Raw genomic sequence first — 22,028 nt, 5'->3', positions numbered from 1 at the left:
TTCTCTGAACAAAATAACAAGTACACAACAAATGCACGTTAATCTACTAATTCCTTAAAAGGCAGATTGGGTTATTTTTAGTTGGATTGTCATTTAGTTGCACTGACACACACCCTTTTTCTATAGATTGCATCCTGGTCGCAGTTACCATGGGAACATATTTTAACCATTCGTGTAATACTGCAGTCATGTTTCCATCATCCGGGAGGGATATAGCAAATGGAGCGGGAGAAATAAATGATCAAAATGCTGGATTTACCTTTGCTTTTAAGCAAGCAACATCCAAAACTCGTTTATAGCTGGTTCACTCATTCAAAGTCGTGAGAGGGTCCCTTGCTTTGAGGCACTAGTAAAGGAGTTTCCTGAAGACCTCAAATGGACATTAATAGGGTGACTGGAAGCTCCATTTGCAGCAGAGCTGTGACCTCAGCAGGGATTTTATGGCTGAAAACACCACCTGTTGACAGAAAGACAGAAAGAGCAGAGTTCTGTTCTTACTTACCAGGCTCTGCTCTCTCTCAGGAAACAGGATTTGGGGGTGGCATTTTCTCTCGTCAAGGGGTTTGAGTTGCAAAAACTTTTCCCCTGGGGAATTCCCTGGAGGTCCGGTGGTTAAGACTTGGCCTTTCAATACAGGAGGTGCGGGTTCAATCTCTGGTCGGGGAGCTAAGATCCCACATGCCTCGGGTCCAAAAAAGCCAAAACATTAAAAAAAAAAAGGAAGAAGTAATATTGTAACAAATTCAATAAAGACTTTAAAAATGGCTTACATCAAAAAATCTTAAGAAAAACAAAAAAAACCTTCTCCCCTGGAAAGATATAATGCCCAACAGATAATCATAAAAAGAATCACCTTTGTGTCTTTCCTTGGAATAACACATTTGAGCAAAATTAAGAAGCAGGATATTTTCCAAAAGAGCAGATCTTTGGGGGACACACCCCTTCACTCAGCACTCAGTGGTTCACGCGGCTCAGTGTGTGAGAAGGGAGCCTGAGGGTCAAAGCACACTGCACACCACTTAGCTCACACATGGCAAAGGTTCGGACCTTCTCCTCCTCAGTAGTGGAGTGAGGCCCCGTGAGCACCCACGGTGGAAGAAACGCCTGGCTTATCTGGGCCGTTTGAACGCTCAGCTGTATCTTTCTAGACCTCACCAGCCCGCTGAAGGGACAGCTACACACAGAACGTGCTCAACACATAATTGTTCATTTATTGACACCTAGATTTACTTTCACCCCTACAATGAACTTTAGACGTCGTATTGAGGCAAATTATGTCTCAGATCCTTTAAACGTGCTCTCGTTACTGTTACTCATGTATTCATTCTATAAACATCCTCTGAGCTTCCATCACGGGGTGGGGTCTGGACACGAGGCAGTCTAGTGGGATGACCGACCTCGGCCAGGCAAAGCTGGGGAGAGACTGGTGACCCCGCTTAGGGCTGGACAGAGCATGAGGAGGGCTCTGGGCTCGGACCCCTGGCCACGTCGTAAAAGGTCCGGGAGGGCTCCCCTGAGGAGGAGACCCAGAGGTCAAGTGGGCATCGGCCAAGAAAGGAAGTTTGGAGGAGTTGGGGGTGGGCCTTGGGGGACACGGGAGGCAAGATTTCAAGCAACGAGAACAGGCCTGAGGATGCTGCAGACGCTGAGCACGGAGGCCTGGCTAAACAGGTGGGTCTCCACGTGTGTTTACACGGTGTGCGTGCAGGCATGCACGTACGTGTGCCCCTGTATGTGTTGTGGAAAGAAAGATGTGGTGATGTGTGAGGCTGGAGAGAAGAGCCGGGGCTGGGTCAGGACCAGTTCTGTGCGTTTCTCTAATCTACCCTGCCCTTTGTTATCACGATAGTGCCCTTTTCTCTGGGGCTGGAGTGGAGTCCTTGGAGGTTTTTCAGCAGAGGAGTGAGATGAATAGATTTACAATGACCTCCACGCCACGTGTGGAGAACGGCCGGCTGCAGGGCCAGACGAGGGACTGGCTGGAGCTGACGTCGGCCACTTCTGTGCCGTGTGTGTCCTGGGACAGTGGCGTTGCCAAACCACATGCTGTTTGTCTGCCCGTCTGCCTTCCCCTGGGTGCGGGAGCGGTGTGGCGATCATCTCAGGGTCCCTGCTGACCCGGGAGCGTGGCAACGGCGCCCGCCTTCTGTTCCAGCAGGACACTCTGAGTGTCGCCCTTATGGCAGGGCTTGTCAGGGCGCTCGCTTTGTTTCCAGGGGTGTGGTCGGGAGGCAGAAAGGAATGAAGGTCTCTCCATCCCCACCCCTGCACAATGACAGCTGGTCCCCACCCTCTGCCTGGGGCAGCCTCACGGCCTTAACGGGCAACCGACTTGGTTCACTCACAAAGCATTCTGGGGCCTCAGTCCTCAAGGAAGAAAAGCTATTGTGCTACATTTTGTGCCCAGCTTTGCTATCAAGTCCAGAGAAGGGATTAAGGCAAGCTTATGAGACAGAGACAAGGGCCCATGATGAACTGTCACCAGCTCTATCCCAACTCATGGCTGCTGCACTCTTTCTAAGGCCCTTCTAGCCGCTCAGGGGCTCAGATTCAAGTGTAATTTCCTACCTGAATTGTCACTGGAGAGTGTCTGATACATTTTTCTACAAAGTACTGTATGAAACTTAAGAAATGGGAATAGGAAACTTGAGATATTTTGTATTGTCTTTGTTTCAAAATGCTTAAAATGTTTCCATGGGGAAGGGTTCCCGCAGAGGCTCACCAGGTGTTACCTCTCCTAAGGCCCCTCTGGGAACCCAGCCTCTTTCACCACAGTCAGCTGGTGAAGGGGTGCTGGTTTGTGCGTGGGGCCCCTTGGGGGCAGAGGTCTTGACGTGGGATGGAGTGGCCTCTGGGGGGTGGGCTGGCCCTGGGCTTGCCTCCGGAAAGGACCACACGTCTCCCGGGGGGACCTCAGCTTCCCTGACCGAGGGCTCTGCTGGAACTTGTTGTTGCTTCCTTCACTCGGGCTCCCCTGCGGGCTGGTGAAGGGACAGAGGGAGGGTAGGTGGAGGGAGGAGGGAGGAGGGACCATCGCAGGTGCGGAGACCCCCTCTGGCGGGCCTGGAAGGAAGCGGGGACCCTCATCTCGGGGCCCAGGAAAGATGTTCTCAAGCTTTGCATCTCACCACTTGGGACCGCCTCCTGCTTGTCCGGCTGCCTCATGTTTGGATAGGCCATTGCCTCTGGAAAGACCTGTGGCTGAGAAGCAGGAAGAGGAAGGAAGTAGGAAGCTCCCGGCTTTTGTTCTAGGATTCTGGGCACGAAGTACAAGCTAACTTCGGGCTTCCTTACAGACTGTTCACTAGGATGTGTCAGACAAAAAAAAAAAAAAAAAAAAAAAAGCAGGGTGCAAATAGGAAGAATCTATTTGGGGTCTCAAGAATTGCAGTCTGGGAGACAGATTCAGGGCAACCCCAAAGAAGTGTTCCAAGGAAGAGAAAGGATCAGGGGCTTCTGAAGACACAAAGCCAGGAAAAAAGAAAACAAGCCAGGAGGCTGTTAAAGGTTGCCTGGCAAGAACCGTGATCGACAGTCGCAAGTGAGAGAAGATTTGTCCTTAAGGCATCGTCAGTTGTTTTAGGGCAGGGGTCCAATAAGTAGATAGACTGTCTCAAGTTATTTTAGGGTAAGGGTCCGATAAGTATCTTGCGTTTCTGGCAGGTGCTCTGGACAACTTCATCAGGTCAAAAGGTCAGAGTCCATCCAGGCTGAGGCATGCACGTCACCTTCCTCCGTGGCTTCCTGGTTCCAGGTCACAGAGCTCTCTGAGCAATGATGACTCCGTTTAGATTTTCCTTTCACAGATGGGAAGGGAGACAGGGACCCAGAGCAGACATTAGACACGATGAAACAACAGTAATGGTTAGAATCACAAAACCCAGCATTTGTTCAGCACTTGGCATGTGGTAGGCCCCGTCCTTACACCTATAGTCAATCCTTGTCATCTGCAGGTTACGTTTGATAAAGTCGCTGCAAACACTGGTTTACGAAGACTGAGGCCCCACTCCTGCAGACACGGGTCGGGGTCCTGAGAGGCTCTGACTGCGCGTTCCTCAACTGATCAACCCATAACCTTGTCTGAAGTGATTCTGTTTAAAAACTTCGTATTCAGTATGTATTATTCATTAATGTGGAACTCACAGACATCAGCATACAACAGCCTGAATGAAGCTTCTCTAACACATACTTTTTTTCCATAAGCCTTCTTGTGCTTAGAACCCTAGACAGCACTTCAGCACTAGGCTTGGGGGCTATTTTAAACAGTGAGATCACCAAGAAAAGGCACAAGTATGTGAAAAAATGTAGCAGTAAGCAGACCGCAAAAACGGCGCCTGTTTGCAGTATGAGTTGAAACAAGAAGGCACATCACGGCCTTGTTCCACCCCAGCCGTGATGGTGAGTGTTGGGTGTCTAACTTTTCACTGTTCTGCACACGTCCTGAGTGACTGCGAAAGTGCTTGCAAGTATTGATCTCGGGGTTACAAATACATTTTGGCATGTAGGTGAATTTGTAATATAGAACCCCTGAATGATGAGGGTCGATTGATGTATTATTTAATCCCCATAACAACCCTGCAAGGTAGGAACTATTATCACCTTGATTTTCGCACATCAGAAAGTGAAACAGCAGTTTAGGTTGACTTGCCCCAAACGTCACAGCTACAAAACGGGGGAGCCAGGATTCTAACCCAGGCTATCTGACTACGGAGCCTAGACTCTTATTCAATCATCTCCATTGGCTTATGACTTCAGTACATTTTATGTGGTATTTTTTAGGAAACGAAGCTTGGCTCATAGGGCATGAGAAGTGAAAAGGCCCAAATCACATTCTTAAATCTTCAATATTCTTTTCTAAGTAAAATTTCTTACACCCAGGTGCAGGTTGAAAATTATGAAATTGCCCTTTTTAGGTTAAACACAATTGGACACTGGCAAATCCCATGGCTCAACCTCACATATCCTTGGAAAGCTTTCTCCCCATTAGGAGAGGTATCAGTTTATTTCGTCTTTTTGAATACGCAAAACTAAAGTTACTATACTTCAAAAGGAAAAAATTTAGAGAATGTATAGATGTACTCTTATTATAGAAGCACACAGGTTTATTATTTCATAGCATTTTTTCCGCTCTATTTTCTGATCTTTTTAAGTTAAGGACAAAAGAATAGGATCTCACACTTCAGTATAAACAGGCCAAATATAAGTATTTTCCACCTAAAAGATGCTGAACATTGGACTGTTTTATCAGAGCAAGTGTATCATCTGTGTTTCTAGGGGTCTTACCATGTGTTTTCTATCTCATTGAGATTAGATAAAATTCTACTGAAGGCAGTAAGGATGGGCAATAAAAGCCTTTGGGGCTCCACCTTTTAATTATTACATTTTAGGGAAGGAACGGAGTAGGTGATGTAATAAAACAAAACAGCAGGCATTTCATCACGATCACACCAACCTGGAAAGCAGGAGTGTATTTATGGAAAACTCCTGGATTCTCTGGAATTCACACTGTACAGGAAGCCCCAGTTTCTCATCTCTCCTTAGCAAGGTAGAGAATAAGAGAGAAAATAAGTCACTACCGGCAGACTGAGGAGACGGCTGACTAGTGTCTCCGATAAACCATCTTATCGGGGTTTGGATGCCAGCTTCTTTTATAGAACAGAAAGGGGTTAGAGACGAGGAAGCAAAGTAAAAAGGCCATACGTTTTGCAAATATTCCCTGGAACTGCCAGCCTGAGTGAGGGGATGTGTTAATGTCTTTTTTTTTTTCTTTTTGGCAGCCATCTACAGGTGGGCGGGGTGAGACTGTCTCCCTGGGAAACGAAGAGAGGATCTTTAGTTTAACATTCAGGCAGAGGGGCAGGGTTCCCTGGGGCAGGCCATAATATACGTCTGTGATTACACCAACAAAAGCGACGAAAAGCAAAGGCTGAAATCAAAGAAACAGACGGAACAGGGAGTCGGATTTAGCTCTTCCCTGTTACACCACCAGCGCCCAAAGCCTGCCCCTTGTCCCCGGACTCCCTTCGAGCGGAGATACTCGGCGAACGGCAGTTTAGAACGGAATCCCTGCCAGTATTGGCACAAGGGCCCCAGCCTTCTTCTGTCGGGCCTGGAAGCGGGTCTAGGGCACGGGGCCTCAGTACTGGACCTGAGTCTGCAGACCTAGACTTCTAGTCCCGGCACTGGAGCCCGGGTCCGCAGGCCTGGACGTGGGCCCAAGGCACGCGGCTTCGAGGACACTCGTGAGGATCCGCGTTCGTGGGTCTATTCATCCAACAAGCAACGGCTGTGCGCACCTCTGGGTCCCGACTCCCGGAGGTCGGAGGCAGCGACTGCTGAACCCGAGCGCGGGAGACCGCGGCTCTCCGCGTCCTTCCCGGACAGCTTCCGCCCCGCGGGCCGGCGAGCAGCCAGCACAATGTGGACGCCCTACCCCAGGCACCCCCGCCCGCGGCCACAAGGCCCTCACAGGCCAGCGGCGGAACCCGACGCGCATGCGCACGCTGCTACGGCGGCCGCAAGGGCCGCGCCGACGTGCCGGAAGCGGGCTACCCGGACTTCCGGTCGACCCAAGAGTTTCCGGTTCCGGGTTTCTCGGCGGGCGAGAAGGGCCGTTGCGGCCCAGGAGCAGGGCCATGGATAAGCTTCGGCGAGTCCTGAGCGGCCAGGACGACGAGGAGCAGGGCCTGACTGCACAGGTAGGGAGCCTGCCTCCGGCCTCTGGGGTGAACGTGTGTTGGGGCGGGGCCGCGGAGCGTGGGCAGCGGGCCGCTTCTACCTGCAGAGATGATGCGGGAGGGCGCCACGGGCCTCCCGGGAAGAACTTGGGGCGCTTTCCAGGTTTCCATGTAGTCTACAGAAGCTCACTTTGAGACCCCCCCCCACCCCCAGTTTGGCCTTGCGACTCTCAGGAACGTACTTCGCTGCATGTCTTCCTTTCCCAAATAACCCATTTGCCCCCACGCTGCTCTCCCCCAGCCTCCGCTTGGTTTTCTGCGCCTGGTGTGGACTTTGAACTCGGGCTGGCAGCGCAGTAGCTGTGCGGGTACCCGTCCTGCCAGCTGCATAAGCTGAAATCTTAAAGCTTCGTTGCATCTGTTAGACCCTGGAATTAAGTGAGGTGTTGTGAGTGTATGTTTTTTGGAAGGAGGGAGACTGGAGGGAGAAAAGAAAAAAACACAGGTCATTGAGAAGTGAAATAATACTGAATTAAAAGTTGTCAGTTGAGCCCTCATAAGCGGTTTTTTTAAAAAACAATCCTTGTCTGCGTACTTTACCCACGAGACTTGAAAAGGGTTACTTCCGTTAAAAGGAGGAATAAAAATAGTGCAGGAGGAACTGCTTTATAAGTATCTTTGTCATTTGCATGCAGACAAATTCTTGCCTGCCTGTCACAGAAGTGGAACATTTAAAATGAAACGATATTACATAAGGACCTTTTATTTGTCCCTTCTCTTGTCCTAACTTCCTTCCTTGTTATAAACAGCACCTCTTGTGAACAGGATTCTGGACTAGTCTGTGAGGGTTCAGAGACTGAAAGCCAGGCATCTGCTCTAACCAGTTTGGCGAATCGTAATGGTAATACAAGAACCCATAAATGGTAATATGAGAAACGTCCATTAGGCGGCAATGGCTTACCCAGCTCATTTATTTATTTTATTTTATTTTGTTTTATAAATTTATTTATTTTATTTTATTTTTGGCTGCCTGGGGTCTTCGTTGCTGCGCACGGGCTTTCTCTAGTTGTGGCGAGCGGGGCTACTCCTGTTTGCAGTGTGCGGGCTTCTCATTGTGGTGGTTTCTCTTGCTGAGCATGGGCTCTAGGCGCGTGGGCTTCAGTAGTTGTGGCACGTGGGCTTAGTAGTTGTGGTGTGCGGGCTCATTAGTTGTGGCTCGCGGGCTCAGTAGTTGTGGCTCACGGGTTCCAGAGCGCAGGCTCAGTAGTTGTGGTGCACGGGCTTAGTTGCTCTGTGGCATGTGGGATCTTCCCAGACCAGGGATCGAACCTGTGTCCCCTGCATTGGCAGGCAGATTCTTAACTACTGTGCCACCAGGGAAGCCCCCAGCTCATTTATTAAACCACTGTTTTATGCTTCACGTTATGCTCTAGGTCTGTGCTATACAAACAGTAGCCCTAGCGACATGCGGCTATTTAAATTTAAGTTAAATAAAATTTAAAATTCCTTTCTCAGCCATACCAGCCACGTTTTAGGTGCTGGGTGGGCAAGTAAGTTAGTGGCTGATGCATAGGACAGTACATGCTTGGGGCATTCCATTGCAGAAAGTCCTGTTAGACGGAGCTGCTCTAAACCTTGGGGGCGTGAAGGTGGTGGTGCCACTTCTCTTGAGCCCACTCTCTAGAGGGGAGAAAAATTATGTAGAGAAGTCATTGACCAAAGATTGGAGTGATTGACTGGAATGGACAAGTGCATTGAGTTCAGAAGAGGTGATCATTTATTCATTCAACAAATATTTTGGCGCCTGCATATGTTTGGCTCTGTTCAAGATGCTGGTGTTATGACAGTGACCAAAAGAAAGGCCTCTCCTACATGGAACTTACATTTTAATTGGGGAAAACAGTTAATAAACAAGCAAATATAAAAATATGTCAGCCAGTGATAAGTGCCATGGAAGAAGGTAAAGCAGGTGGATGAGGTTGGGATCATCTTGTTGTGTTGGATGGTCAGGGAAGATGTGTCTGTTAGGGTGACATTACAGCATAGATCTGAAGAGCACTGGGATATCTGGGTAACCCGTACAAGTAAATATCTCCCAACTCATGCAAATATAGATCCTGAGAACAGGCTCAGCACGTTCAAGGCCCATAAAGAGGCCACAGGGTGTCTGGAGCCAAGGGCCAGGGAAGCGGGACGGTGGGAGGTGGGCTCCAGGTCATGTGGGGTGTTGCAGGACACAGTAAGGACTTCAGCCTTTACTCTGAGTGTGCTGAGGAGCCGTTGGGTTTTGAGCGGAGCGGGCATGTGACTGCCTTGGATTTTAAAGGGTCGCCCTGGCTGGTCTGTGGAGAACAGACTGCAGGGGCAAGAGTGGCAGCTGGAACCTGGTCAGAGGACTAGGGTAGTGGTCCTGGGAAGAGACCTGGGTCAGGGAGGTGGGAGTGACGGTGGCTTAAAGTGAGAGTGGCCAGGCTCTGTAAATGGTCCAAGTGCAGAGCTGACGGGTTGGGTGTGAGAGTGCTGCTGGAGGGGCCCGGGTGCCTCTGGTTTTGACCTGAGCCGCTGGAGAGATGGAGTCGCCCTTGACTGGGACATGGAAGGCGCACGTTGGGGGGTCATCTGGATGTTGAGTGAGATGCCAGCTAGCATCTGAGTGCAGGTTCTAGAGCTCATGGGAGGAAGTACTTGAGATAACCAAGGGATTGTGGGTAAGTAGAAAAGGGAGAAGGCCCAGGGTTTGACCTCTGGAGCTTTCAGTGAGGAGCTCAGGAGACTGGGAACCTGGAGAGGGCCAGGTCCTTGGAGCTCAGCAGCTCAAGCAGAGCCACAAATGAAGGGGCTAATTCAGCCGCAGATCACTTCCTGCGATGTAACCAGCCCGGGGCTAAAACCAGGGACGGGGTGGTGATCTGGGGTCTCATGGGGCAGCGAAGGCCTGGGGTCAGGCAGTTTTATGGACTCTGAGGTCGGGGGAGGAGGGCGGTTGGGAGGGCTGAGGGGGATGAGTCAGGAGGAGTGTGTCCCCTGTTGGACAGGGAGCTCTCCTAAGGGCCTCAGACAAAGAGCCTCGGGGCTGGGGGTGCAGGGAGGTGAAAGGGCAGGACCAGCCGCTGTCCTTGCCTGCAGCTCCTCACAGGGGCTGTGGGCCCGGCAGCTTCCCCCACGTGCCTTTTTTTTTTTTTTTTTTTTTGCGGTACGCGGGCCTCTCACTGCTGTGGCCTCTCCCGTTGCGGAGCACAGGCTCCGGACGCGCAGGCTCAGCAGCCATGGCTCACGGGCCCGGCCGCTCCGCAGCACGTGGGATCTTCCCGGACCGGGGCACGAACCCGTGTCCCCTGCATCGGCAGGCGGGCTCCCAACCACTGCGCCACCAGGGAAGGCCCCCCTCCCCCGCCGCGCCTTTTAACCAAGAGCCAGGCCCTCACCCTGCACTTAGCACCCAGGAGCACCCAGTAGGTATTTGTTGAGTGAATCAGTGAATGACTGACTGAGCAGAGGCTGGAGGGTGAAGTCAGGCTTTTTGTCTGTTTAAGATGGAAGAGGCTTACGCATGTTCACAGGTTGATGGAAGGGGGTCTCCGCAAGAATGTGGTTCACTGTTGTACACGGGGAGAAAAGCCAGCTGTGTCAGTTCCCTGGGGCGTCAGAGGGCTTGGCCTCTGAAGCAGGGCGGCCACGTTGGCCTTTGCCCCTGTGCTGTGGTCCGGGGCCAGGAAGGGAGGGTGAGGGTTCCTAGGGTGAGCTTGGTGTTTGGCAACAGCAAGCGGTGCAGGGCATCCCCACGGGGCTTCCGTGTTCTGTGGGAAGTAGAGGCAGTGTGTCTGCTGACTGGGGAGGTGCCAGGGCAGGAACTGGAGGTTGAAATGGAGGTGGGTTGGCAGGGTCAGGGGGTGACAGTGAGAAGGCAGGTCAACTTAAACAGCAGTGCACTTGGGATGCCTGGCAGGCAGTGCCCAGGGCCCCCTGAAGTTGGCGATGACCTGGTTAGGATGCCACGTCCTGCCGTGTGACTCCACCCAGAGGAAGAGGAAGGAGGGCTTGAGTCATGCCAGGGTTTTGCTGGTGGATAGAGCAGAAAGGGAACTTGCGCTTTTGTATTGAAGTAAAGGAGGGGATAAAGGGGCCCGAGAGGCTGCGAAGCATCCAGGCAGGAGTCCTTGAATCAGTGCCCTGGGGAGGATGTCGCAGCTGGAGAGCAGTGTGGCCTGGACTTGGAGTGATTTCGGGGAGTGCGAGTCCCAGGGTCTCTGAGTGGAGGGGAGAGCAGAGGCTGTCGGAGAGGAGAGAGTGAGGAACAGAAAGGCTGGGCTGTCAACGTGCATGTAGAAAGCACCCGAGACTCTGCTAGGATCTGGGGCAGGACCTGTGGTCGGGGCTGCTGAGTGAGAGAGGATGCCTGGGAGAGTGGTGGGTGACGGCGATGAGGAGCCTCTGAGTAGGGGAGGGGACCCCTGGGGAGGTGGGTCAGGACCGCACTGGAGGGGCCGTGGGCGCCTGCTTCTGTGCTCGCTGTCCTCTCGTCTTTATCTCATCGTCCACCACTGTCTCTGGAGGAGCAGTTCTAGGAATTCCATGTATGCGGTGGTTGCCTTTATTCGAGTGGTGGTGGCCTGGGAGCCAGGCCCAGGTGCCCATGCTGTTCCCTTGTGATGGTGTCCTTCTCCTCCCGGCTTCTCCATCCCCTAGGAAGGCAGCTCGTATCTGTGCCATGGGTTCATTCATTCACCTGTAATGTTGGTGCTGCGGTGAAGACGTTTTCCTCCATTGTTTCCAACTTTTTTTTTTTAATAAGTTCTGGTTCCAGGTGAGGTTGATTTATTGCAGCAGGAAGAGGGCACCGGCGAATGGGAGAGTCGCTCCTGCTCTCACGAGGTTTATTCTTGGCTTCCTCTTCCTTTGATAACAAATAAGTAAAATAACTGGTGGCCACTTCAATGTGTGTTTCTTTGCTAAGACTAAATTTACAAGATCAGAATAGTTGCTGGTTTTGGCGGGCTCCTTCCTGATCCCGTCGGACAAGCACGTCACACCTACAAGCACATGCTAACGCGGGTCTGCGGGGTCAGGGCTCCCTCCGTCTCCCTCATGGACAGGGCAGTGCCTGGTTTTCTTGCATGGTGGGCACTGTATCATTTTCCCAATTGGGAGTTAGGGAATCTGTGATTTGTTTCTGTATCCTGGGCAATCTGAAGGGCTTGCGACAGGTCATTTGCTTGTGGATCAAATATTCCAAATTTACAAATGGAAAGAATTTGTTACATGTTTCGATTTAAAGATCACTTGGCTGATGGTAATGAGAGGAAAAATATCTACTATTTATACAAATGACTCTGCTTAATACTGAGTTGAACTTAAGAACAATGGGGTGATTGAAACTTGTAAAGGAAGTAAAAACAGATGCTTCTTCCACTCTCATTAAGTCCTCAGGTCATCGTGTATTCGCACTGACCACTTAGAAACCCTGCTTACTTAGGGTACCGTTTCTCCTTTTTTACAAACCAGTAGATTCCCTGTGCGATACGCAGTCTTCAGGGTTTATTCTGTGCTATGTGTATTCTACCTGATCAGATAAAAATGAAATTTAGATGTTTTTATAGGCAGGTTCATTCTTTGTTTAAAAAACAGTGATCAGTTTTAGTATAAACAGATGACATTGCTGGAAACAAGAATGTCTGTGGATTAAAGCAGATTTTAAAAAATATTTAAAATGTGTTCAAAAGTGATGGATGTTACATTGACAGAATCTTTAGTTGTTTTTATCTGCTTTTCATGCTGCATAAGGATTCACAGATCAATCTATTGAGGTAAGGAATTTTGAGCTTTTGCATATAGAACTTTGTATTTTTGCATCATTATTCTTGAAAATACATTATAAGCATGTGGTCTTTTAAGTATATGATAATGCAAGTTAATAATAATTTTGGAATATAAATCCTTATTGTATATTTCTAGTTTCTTGAAACATCTGTTGTTGATACTTTTTCAGCCTTGTTGGGAAAATGAGTTTTAATGGTGTACCTAGTAATGTAAATGTGTGCTTACCATTTGCAACAACGTAGATGGACCTAGAGAGCATTAAGCTTAATGAAGAGAAAGACAGATACTGCATGTTATTGCTTATATGTGGGATCTAAAAAATAAAACAAATGTGCGTAACAGAACAGAAGCAGACTCACAGATGCAGAGAACGAACTAGTGGCTACCAGTGGGGAGAGAAGGGGGAGGGGCAAGATAGGAGGAGGGGGTTAAGAGATACAGACTGGTGTGTATAAAATAGCTAAGCAGCTGAGATGTACAGCACAAGGAAATATCCCCGTTATTTTGTAGTAACCTTAAAGGGAATATAATTTATAAAAATATTGAATCCCTGTGCTGTACAGCTGAAACTAATGTAATATTTAAATAATATAATAATATTGTTAGTACTTCAGTTACACTGTACTTCAGTGAAAGGAAATGTGTGCTTAATCGTTACTGTGTGCCGCATCATAGTGTGACGTGTGTGGAGTGCGGCCCCGTACAATCTGGTTGGAGTCCACGTGACATGCGGGGATGTTGTCCCCCTGCAGTTAATTCGCGTGCGTTTCTAATAACGGTTGTGAGGACGCCAGGGCTTCCGTGACTTGTAGCTGAGGTTGTCAGATGTGCCCCGTGGTAGACGCTGTGGGGGCTCCCCAGGTCCCAGTCACTGGGTGGACGTGCCCGCCGCCCTGCAGCTCACAGCTGTCCTCTTGTGCTCGCGCTGTAGCTCTTGCAGCAGCCTGGGCCCTCCGCCCTCTGCCTGCAGCCAGCCACCAGCTGCTGGGAGGAGGGTTCCAGAAGGGCGGCCTGGCCTCAAGCGGCACAGACAGTGAGGTATGGTGTTCACTGAGCTCCAGCTGCAAGCAGGGCCTCACTTGTCCCTCCCCTTCTCTGTCCAGCTGCCCTCCCTTGCCTGAGGGCTCCCCCCCCCGCCCCGCCCCCAGAGAGGTTCCGGCAGGACAGTCCCCGTGTCAGGCTCTGCGTGTAGGGACTTTGCCCAGATGCCCTCGGACATAGAGATGTTGAGAGAAGGTGTGTGTCTATGAGTCCACAGGTGTTGACCTGTCAACATTTTGCCCATCTTGTTTCATCTTTCCCCTACTTTTCAATCAATGAGTATTTTATAAGGTATCTCATAGCTTATGTCATTTCATCCACATCAGTGCTTCTCCTGTCCCTAACAGGTGAGAGCTTTCTAATACCGTATAACACAATAATGCTGTTATCTCACCTGGCAAAGTTAACAGTGACTCCTCAGGACCGTCTCATTCCCAGACCTGTTGATATTCCCCTTTACGGCCATGGAATCGTAATGTTCTTAACACTACAATGTGCAAAGTAAAACAGATTCATTGTCTATATTAACATGAAGCTTTGCTTTAATGTAGTATAAAGCATCAGGTCGGCAAGTGATGATTTAAAAACACGTTCTAATTCCCCTTCTTTCCCCAGGTCCTGGACGCCTCGTCCCTCAGTTTCAACACCAGGCTGAAATGGTTTGCCATATGCTTCGCCAGTGGCATCGTCTTCTCTATTCTTGTGCGTTAAGGCTGTATGTTGCTCCGTAATTTCTATTTTGTGTGAGACTGATCATTCCATTTAGTCCCAACATGCAGTCCACTTTATCTGGACTGTTCTGATGGGACATATTTAGTCCCCTGAAATAAAGGGGTAGAGATCAATAAAAAGATGCAGAGATTAATATTTTGGGGGGTTTATGGATTGTTAAAATAATTTCATTTAAGAAAGATCAGTGTGTATTAGGAGAGTTGCAGTCAGTGATTTAGATGTGATTTAGATTTTTGACTTGCCATTTATAAAAAGAATACTTAAGTAGAGTGAGATTTACTCAGATGTATAAAGAAAGTTATGTAATGGCTCATTTATATATACTTACATGCAAATAGGCAGAAGATTCAAATTAGCAAATAACATTGAAAATTAACTACTTTTTAAAAAACTATATAGAGACTATATATTAACACATTTATACATAAACTTTATAATATATGTATATTCTATTATTACTGTTCTATTACTACAGTAGCACATTTATATTTTAATCTATTACAGTGGTAAAATTACTTTTAAATAACTATAATATCTTAACTCAGGGAACTGGATTACTGTGGCTTCCTGGTGGCATAAAGCTTTTTGCAGTGTTTTATACCCTTGGAAATATTGCTGCCTTAGCCAGGTATGTACAGAAGTTTGGCTTCTCAAAATATTTCATTTGCTATCATTATCAAAATTTTCTTTTCTAATAGGGTATATTTCTGTAGATCTATACATACTGTGAATTCAAAATTTACATTCATTCAATAGATACTTAGACTCCTGCTGTGTGCCAGCTGCCATCATAGAGTGTTCATGGTGAGAATAGCCAGCATTTGGAGGTACTTACTGTGTGCCAGGCCCTATCCTAAGTGTTCTGTGTCTGTCACCCCATTTGTGAGGTGGGCACTGTTATCAGCCCATCTTATAGCAGGGTGTAGTAGCATGGGGCGGGGGGGTCACTCCCCGGGGAGGTGCCTAGTGAGGTGACCAGGCCTGGTTGCCACCCGAGAGTCCTCCGGAGCCCCGGCTTGTAGCTGCCTCGGCGAGGGGACCGTCAGATGCCCAGCCGACCAGCGGCGGAAGCAGATCGGGGGTGGCAGTGCCGGGCCCAGGAGTCGGACAGGGCCACACAGTGGCAGTGACTCTGAGGACTGTGCACTGGGCGCTCAGGGAGTCCCCCCCGGGGGCCTTGGGTGCATCTCTGGGGGAGTTGATGTCTGTTAGCGTAGTTGTCACGTTTACGAGCTCTCAGCTTTCAGAGGTGAGCTCCTGCCTCTTCAGGGGCGTTCTGCATCAGAGGTGCTGCCCAGTGCAGAGGCGTGAGCCGTGGCCAAGCTCGGTCCCCTCTCCTGGGCTCGCCCCGATGCCCCTCCTCAGACCGCAGCCTGGAAGAGGCCTGAGGGCGCAGTTGCACACTTTGGCCCTCAGACAGTGCTTGTGGGGCTGTTCTCCCGTTACGACGGGGAGCGTGCGTGGAGGTGAGGAAGCAGCGGCTGAACTGGCACCAGCGGAGAGCAGGCTGCCTGGTCAGCCTGGGCCGGCTCAGCGGTCGCGCTCACCGGCACTGGGAGTGATTTGTGAGAGGCGTTCCTGTGTCTCAGAAGACAGAAGGAGTAACGCTTCCTTCTAATGTTAAGGAGAAATGCAACAGACTCAGTGAGATTTTCTAATTAAACTAACATAGGATTTCTTTTCTTAAAAGTACTTATTTTTACACAGCCGGACAAGTTAATAGCTCCCTCTCTCATTTCTTTTATTCGTTTCAAATAGTACATGCTTTTTAATGGGACCCGTGAAACAACTGAAGAAAATGTTTGAAACAACGAGATTGCTTGCAACGATTGTTATGCTGGTAAGTAAATAATGACACTTTTAAAAAACTTTTTTCGAATTTTTTTTTTCTTTTTGCATTACTTTCTGAGGTACTAATGTTATAATTCTCTTGTTGAATATGACAGTCACATTCTTCAGGCTGTGTGTTTAAAGAGTTTGGATTTGTAGCATTACCTAAAATGATTGGCTGGGTGAATCCTGTTTTCTTTTGTGTATTCTAACAGTGTAGCTCTGTGTATTGCACGTGAAAATGAGAGCTGCATGTATTTCATTTTCAGGCCCCATGGAGCACCTTAATGGACCCCTGTGTGTACTTTCTGGAGGGTGGGCCTGGAAGACGGGTCACTTCTGGGTCCATATGAGGCTTCTCAGGGAGAGTTGGCTTAATTTTGGTGGCCTGTCACCTGGCCTTTGTCGCTCCCCCGTTGGACTGTTGCACAAATACCTAGGCCTGCCCCACTGCTTTCCCTGCCTCTCCTCGTCTCTCCCCTGCCTCCTCTGGGGGACATAGCTGTGGAATGACAGTGCAGTCTTTCTGTGTGAAATCATTATAACAGGTTCCTTTGTAAAGCTAAGTAAAACAGAACTTACTGTACAGGAGCGGTTGTACTGAGTCCTGCGGTGACGGCTTGAATTAGTAAACGTTAGCGCAAGCATTCATAAATCCATAACAACAGCTGCTGTCACTCTCATTCATTCTTGAAACAGTCTCTCTGTTGGCTTAGTCAACGGGTGATTTATTACGTGCTTTCAGTTTACCAAGGAATATATATTGCAGCAGTCACAGACTTTAAAATAATACTCAGGGAATATATAAGGACAGCTAGAGTAAGCGGTCTCATTAATTTTGTTCTCTAGTGTGTTACCATGCAAATGAATGCAGAATAGTGTATGCATTTTTGTTAAGCTTTGGAAAAGGCTCAAATTGACGATTTTTCTTTCCTTTCCTGTAGTTGTGTTTCATACTTACCCTGTGCGCTGCTCTTTGGGTAAGTTACCTCAACCATATCTGTTTTCTACTAACTGTGTGGCCCCTCACCAGGTAGACTGTCATCGCACCATCATCTCCAAGGAGCTCAAAGTCTGGTTTCTTAAAACCCACCAAAGACTGGGTGTCCCTAAAACCTAGTTAACAGCTAGGCTTGCAGTGGATTCTGCCACCTAAAACAGACAGAAGTGAGCTCGTGCTTGCGTCCAGGTCAGACTGGCCCCTCTCGCAGGCCCAGGGCCGTGAGAGGCCCTCGCTGAGGGTCTGCGTGCTCTGTCAGCTGGGCTGATATCCTCGCTGTGCTGTGGCTCTAGGGTGGGGGGTGCATCGTGAGCATCAGGGTGTCCACACAGTGAGGAGAAAGGGCCGGAAAACAAACCCAAACAAATTAACACAGAGGGACAAAAGGACTTAAATTATTCTTGCAGCACTTACGGATGAGGTGAACGGCTCCTCATTAGCCTTCAGAGAAGTTACTTTATTACAATTCAGTTTACTCGTCGATGCTCCTGATTCTGCATTACGTTTGCTTATTGTTCCTTATCCACCTCCAAAGGGGTCTGAGGAGGTTCTTGAGCTCCCAAGAACACTGCGCACTTTAAAGAAGATGGGGTGGCATACGACACACTGCAGAGACGTTCATCAAAAATGTTCTGCTTTTAATTTTGATGATTTAAGGACCGGACTTTAGTTATGCAAGAATGCACTTAATACATCATTTCCCAGTGATAACTTAAAAGAATTTTCGTAAACAATCTTCGCATTTCCCTATGGAAAATTGATTTCTGGTTTGGAAAGGTCCAGCAGTCTGTTTATAAGCAGTAGATTAAAAATAAGTGAAAAAGTAAATAAATAAAAATTTAAAATAAAGATGGACAAGAAATTCTAAAAATAGATCATTTTAAAACAACTGTGGAAACTTTATCTTACATTATTCCAGAAGATCACAATAAAATACAATTTTAGTTCAAAAAATAACTCAAGAAAATGAACAAGTGTGAATGAGAAAGATACGTAAATTCCACATAGGATACAGATCTAATAACCAAGTGGGTATTTTAGAAAGGTTAAACTTGACTTAAAGGACCTAACATGAGAGAGATTTAATATTTTCGGCCTGTGCACATTTACTTCATTAATGTTTAATGCCATATACTTAGCAGCATTTGAATAAATGGAATCAGAGGATTCTAGAAAGAAGATACAATTTATAGATATGTAATTCTCAGATCTCCTGAATCTTAAATTTGTCATACTAGGATTTAATGAAACAAGTTGGAGCTATCGTTTATATTTTTGAAGGGGAGGAACTGAACTTGCTTGTGAAAAATATTTTTTAAAAAAATGTTTAACTCATTATTTCTTTGTCTTTGCTGTTGTCAGTGGCATAAGAAGGGGCTGGCCTTATTATTCTGCATATTGCAGTTCTTGTCAATGACCTGGTAAGTCTTACACTAAATAGAAAGTTAAAATTTCCTAAGCAGTGCCATGCATTTTGTTCTGAGCCTGTAAGCCTAGGAAGGTCATTGGCATTTTACCGGGTCAGGTAAGCCTGTGCCTTGGAGGGGAAGGGCCTCCTGAGAGGTCAGGTGCCTGAGGTCTGCAGTGTGTCCTGGGGGGCCTAAATGTGGGAGAGCTGAGGAGAGTTGGGGGCTGTGCTTGCCCAGGCACACAGGGCTGCGTTCACTTCTCTAATGTGTGAAACAGAAATGCAGGAGGTGCCACACGAACCCTGAGGTCCAGGCCGAGCCACAGGATGAGCCCGAGGGCACGGCGGGGAACCACTCACTGCCTGGTATTGCTGAGCACCTGCCGAGTGAGTGCCGACTCCTCAGCGAGGCTGCTCTGCCCTTGCCTCTCCCTGAGGCGCCCTCCCCTCTGAGCGTTCAGTCACACCGTCCTTCCTGATCGCTCCCTCCCCAGGCCACGTCAGGTCCTGGGCTGACGGCCCAGCGAATACGATTGAGTTGAATGTGCCCTCCTTGCACGCTCCCGCGTCAGACCAGAAAGGTGTTCTTGACGTACAAAATATTTCTACAAGTGTTTTTCCTTTTTCTTTAGAGCTCAGTCTTGTTTGCTTCCTTGCAATCGTCAGTAAACCCCTTCCTGACTTTGCTGTTTTAAATTTCTCCTTTTTGATATCACCCAATCTGAGATCAGTGGTTTTTGTTTTTTGTTTTTTTGCGGTACGTGGGCCTCTCCCTGTTGTGGCCTCTCCCGTTGCGGAGCAGAGGCTCCGGACGTGCAGGCTCAGCGGCCATGGCTCACTGGTCCAGCCGCTCCACGGCATGTGGGATCTTCCCGGACCGGGGCACGAACCCGTGTCCCCTGCATCGGCAGGCAGACTCTGAACCGCTGCGCCACCAGGGAAGCCCCAGTCTTTGTTTTGATGCTGTTGCTACCTTTCCGCTGATGGAATGTCAACAGATGTTAAATGCAGTTCTCTACGTGTTACAAAAGAACCTTATGATGTTGTTTTACTCTTTTTCAGTGAAATGTGGAAAAATTTAAATCTTTGTTATTTTCTATTAATATGTTGCTTTTTATTGTTAATCTGTACTTAATGATTGCTTTATCCCTGAAGGAGAGTGCAGTTTATTCTGTTATTTTATAGTTTTTATTTTTAAAAAATAACTTGAAAAGGGTAATCAACAGGCTTTTTATTACAGCAGGCTTCAGCAGGCATCAGAATCAGAGTTTTTTAAAAGCACATTGCTTACTGAGACGCAGTTTCTCATTCAGGAGGTGTGGGGGGGCAGGAATCTGCGTTTTTAACAAGTTCCCCGGTGATGCTGTATGCCGTCAAGGGTCATACTTTGAGAATCACTGTGCAGTAGTCTACTGCTTCATTTTTTATGGTGTTAGAATATGGCCATTTGGCAAAAAGGAAAACATCATTCAGTTTCAACGTTCTTGAATTTTTCTTGCAGGTATAGTCTGTCGTACATCCCGTATGCAAGGTGAGCTTGCTTCAATTCTGTCTTGTTTCTGCTCCTCTAATGCTCTTTACACAGATACGTGAATTTTAGTAATTTTCATATTAAAATGTGATTTAAAAGGCTGATTTTGGTTGACTTTGTTCCCAGAAGGAAACTATTTTTTAAATGAGTGGAATAGAAGCTTGCCATATCAAGTAAAAAACATGTTGAACAGATGTAACAGGTAGGCTAGGAGTGTACTTCTGATTTACCACCTGAACATTTGCAGTTAGTGAATTTTGGCAAGAGATTCTAGATCCTTCCGCGACTGCAAGTATTCAGTAAATAGGATATGGAGACTTCAGCAAAAATAAATTCTACTTAAAAAAAAAAGAAAGTTAATGAAAAAATGAATCTGATATAGAAATGTTTGTTTTAAGCCAGTAGAAACATTTATTCTGTATGTCAAGAGGTAATTGCCCTTTGTATATCAAGAGGTAATTGCTGCTTTCTTGTATCTTTTCAGAGAAATGTACTAATTTAATTATGGAGGAAAAAACAAATACTTAATTGCAGTCTTAAATCTGACCGATTTGGAGGAATATTCTGTTGAGGCACAGCTTTGTTTCTTTGTGAAATTTGGAAACATAGGTTGCATATGAAAAACAGCAGAATTGTATGCCTGATACGAACAGTGAAGGAAATTGATAGCAGTTCTATTTTTATTCAATTTCAAATGGATGATTCTTTTTGATGAACACCTAAAAGGAGAAAAAGCAAAGCAGGGTCAACTAAAGGAGAGCAGGCTTAGAACAGGAGCGCAGAGGTAACTAGCCAGTCCTCAGGACCTTGGCTGGGAGAGCTCTTGCTGTTTCTCAACGAGGGGAAAAGGTGCCCCAAATGATGTCCACTGCAGTAGAGCTGGAGCTCACAGCCAGGGCAGGGCGTCTGGGCAGTGACCACCCTCCCCAGAAGTGTCGGGCCCTGCCCTTGAGAGCAGCATGCAGTCTGTCCGTACATCTCCAGTCTGTTGGTGCTCGCCTTGGCAGTCCGTATTCATATAACAACAGTTCAAACTAACTGTTGTGAAGAGACACGTGAAAGGCGAATGAGGTTTTTCACATGAATTTTTTTGGAATTCTTAGGGACACAGTTATAAACGTTCTGCTTTTTAAAATCCAGTTCATTGTTTCTTTTTAAAAATACTTTCGTTGTTTTGGGTATTTACATTTATTTCTTCATAATAAAATTAGCATATGTGTTGTTTAAGATTTTGAAATAAATACCATTTTAGCAACTAACAAATTATTTCCATGTCTCAGTTCTTGATTTCAAGTGATATTCAACAAAGTTTTAATTATGGAAAGGTACTGGGGGTTCCGCTGAGTTCTGACGGGAAAAGGTGATCGTGTATCGTGTGTTTGTCTCTCGGCAGGAATCTTATTGCAAGTTCACTCTGGAGGCAGATTATTATATTGTTTTTCCTCTTTTGTTTTTTCACCAGGGATGCGGTAATTAAATGCTGTTCTTCTTTGCTGAGTTAAAAATCAGAAACTCTTTGAAAAGACCATTTGAAAGCTGATGTTCTGTTTTTGGTGAAGTATACTTTTCCTGATACAGTAATCACTCCAAAAAAACAACTGCACTGACCATTTAAGACCATTTTGTATACTGATAAAAACTACATGCTAATTAAACTGTTAAATGCTTGTGATGTTAAATTCATTTTGTGTCATTAAGATGCTCTTCCAGAGATGAGATTTTAATCATTGCCACTTGTAAATGATTTTTAGCCAGTTTTTTTAATCTTTTCTAAACAGCATCTGAGATGTGTATATTTAAGGGTAAACCTATGCTGCAAGATACATTCAGCTTTTTTGGTGGTTTTAAAATGTCTACATTTTAAAAATATCTTTTTAAAATAAAACCTTTAAATGTGAAAATTTTTATAAGCTAAAAATTGCTAATTATATGTAATAAAAATAATATATAAATCTTTATAATTTTGAAATAAACCCACACTTGGGAAAAACA

General features: G+C 47.0%; 1 protein-coding gene and 1 long non-coding RNA gene across 13 annotated transcripts in view; one reads left to right on the top strand and one right to left on the bottom strand.

Annotated features, from left to right (window-relative positions):
* Nucleotides 1-6,562, bottom strand: part of LOC109552851 (uncharacterized) — a 13,849-nt gene extending 7,287 nt beyond the window's left edge. For 4 of the 12 annotated variants that reach the window (XR_012324974.1, XR_012324973.1, XR_012324972.1 and 1 more), the window contains exon 1: nucleotides 260-6,505. This is a non-coding gene — a long non-coding RNA (uncharacterized lncRNA). Of the gene's footprint in view, nucleotides 1-259 lie in introns of all 12 variants that reach the window. The other 8 variants (XR_004529337.2, XR_012324981.1, XR_012324979.1 and 5 more) reach the window with 8 other exon arrangements.
* Nucleotides 6,545-22,028, top strand: SFT2D1 (SFT2 domain containing 1). The gene is made up of 8 exons (XM_004316181.3): nucleotides 6,545-6,698; nucleotides 14,151-14,237; nucleotides 14,813-14,895; nucleotides 16,026-16,107; nucleotides 17,042-17,077; nucleotides 18,460-18,518; nucleotides 20,007-20,036; nucleotides 21,499-22,028. Exons 1-8 carry the CDS (start codon nucleotides 6,636-6,638, stop codon nucleotides 21,536-21,538), a joined length of 480 nt encoding a protein of 159 aa, XP_004316229.1. The 5' UTR covers nucleotides 6,545-6,635; the 3' UTR covers nucleotides 21,539-22,028.

This window comes from Tursiops truncatus, chromosome 12 (genome assembly GCF_011762595.2).
Source record: "Tursiops truncatus isolate mTurTru1 chromosome 12, mTurTru1.mat.Y, whole genome shotgun sequence".
Taxonomy (NCBI): domain Eukaryota; kingdom Metazoa; phylum Chordata; class Mammalia; order Artiodactyla; family Delphinidae; genus Tursiops; species Tursiops truncatus.
This window is presented reverse-complemented; position numbering and strand designations above follow the sequence as displayed.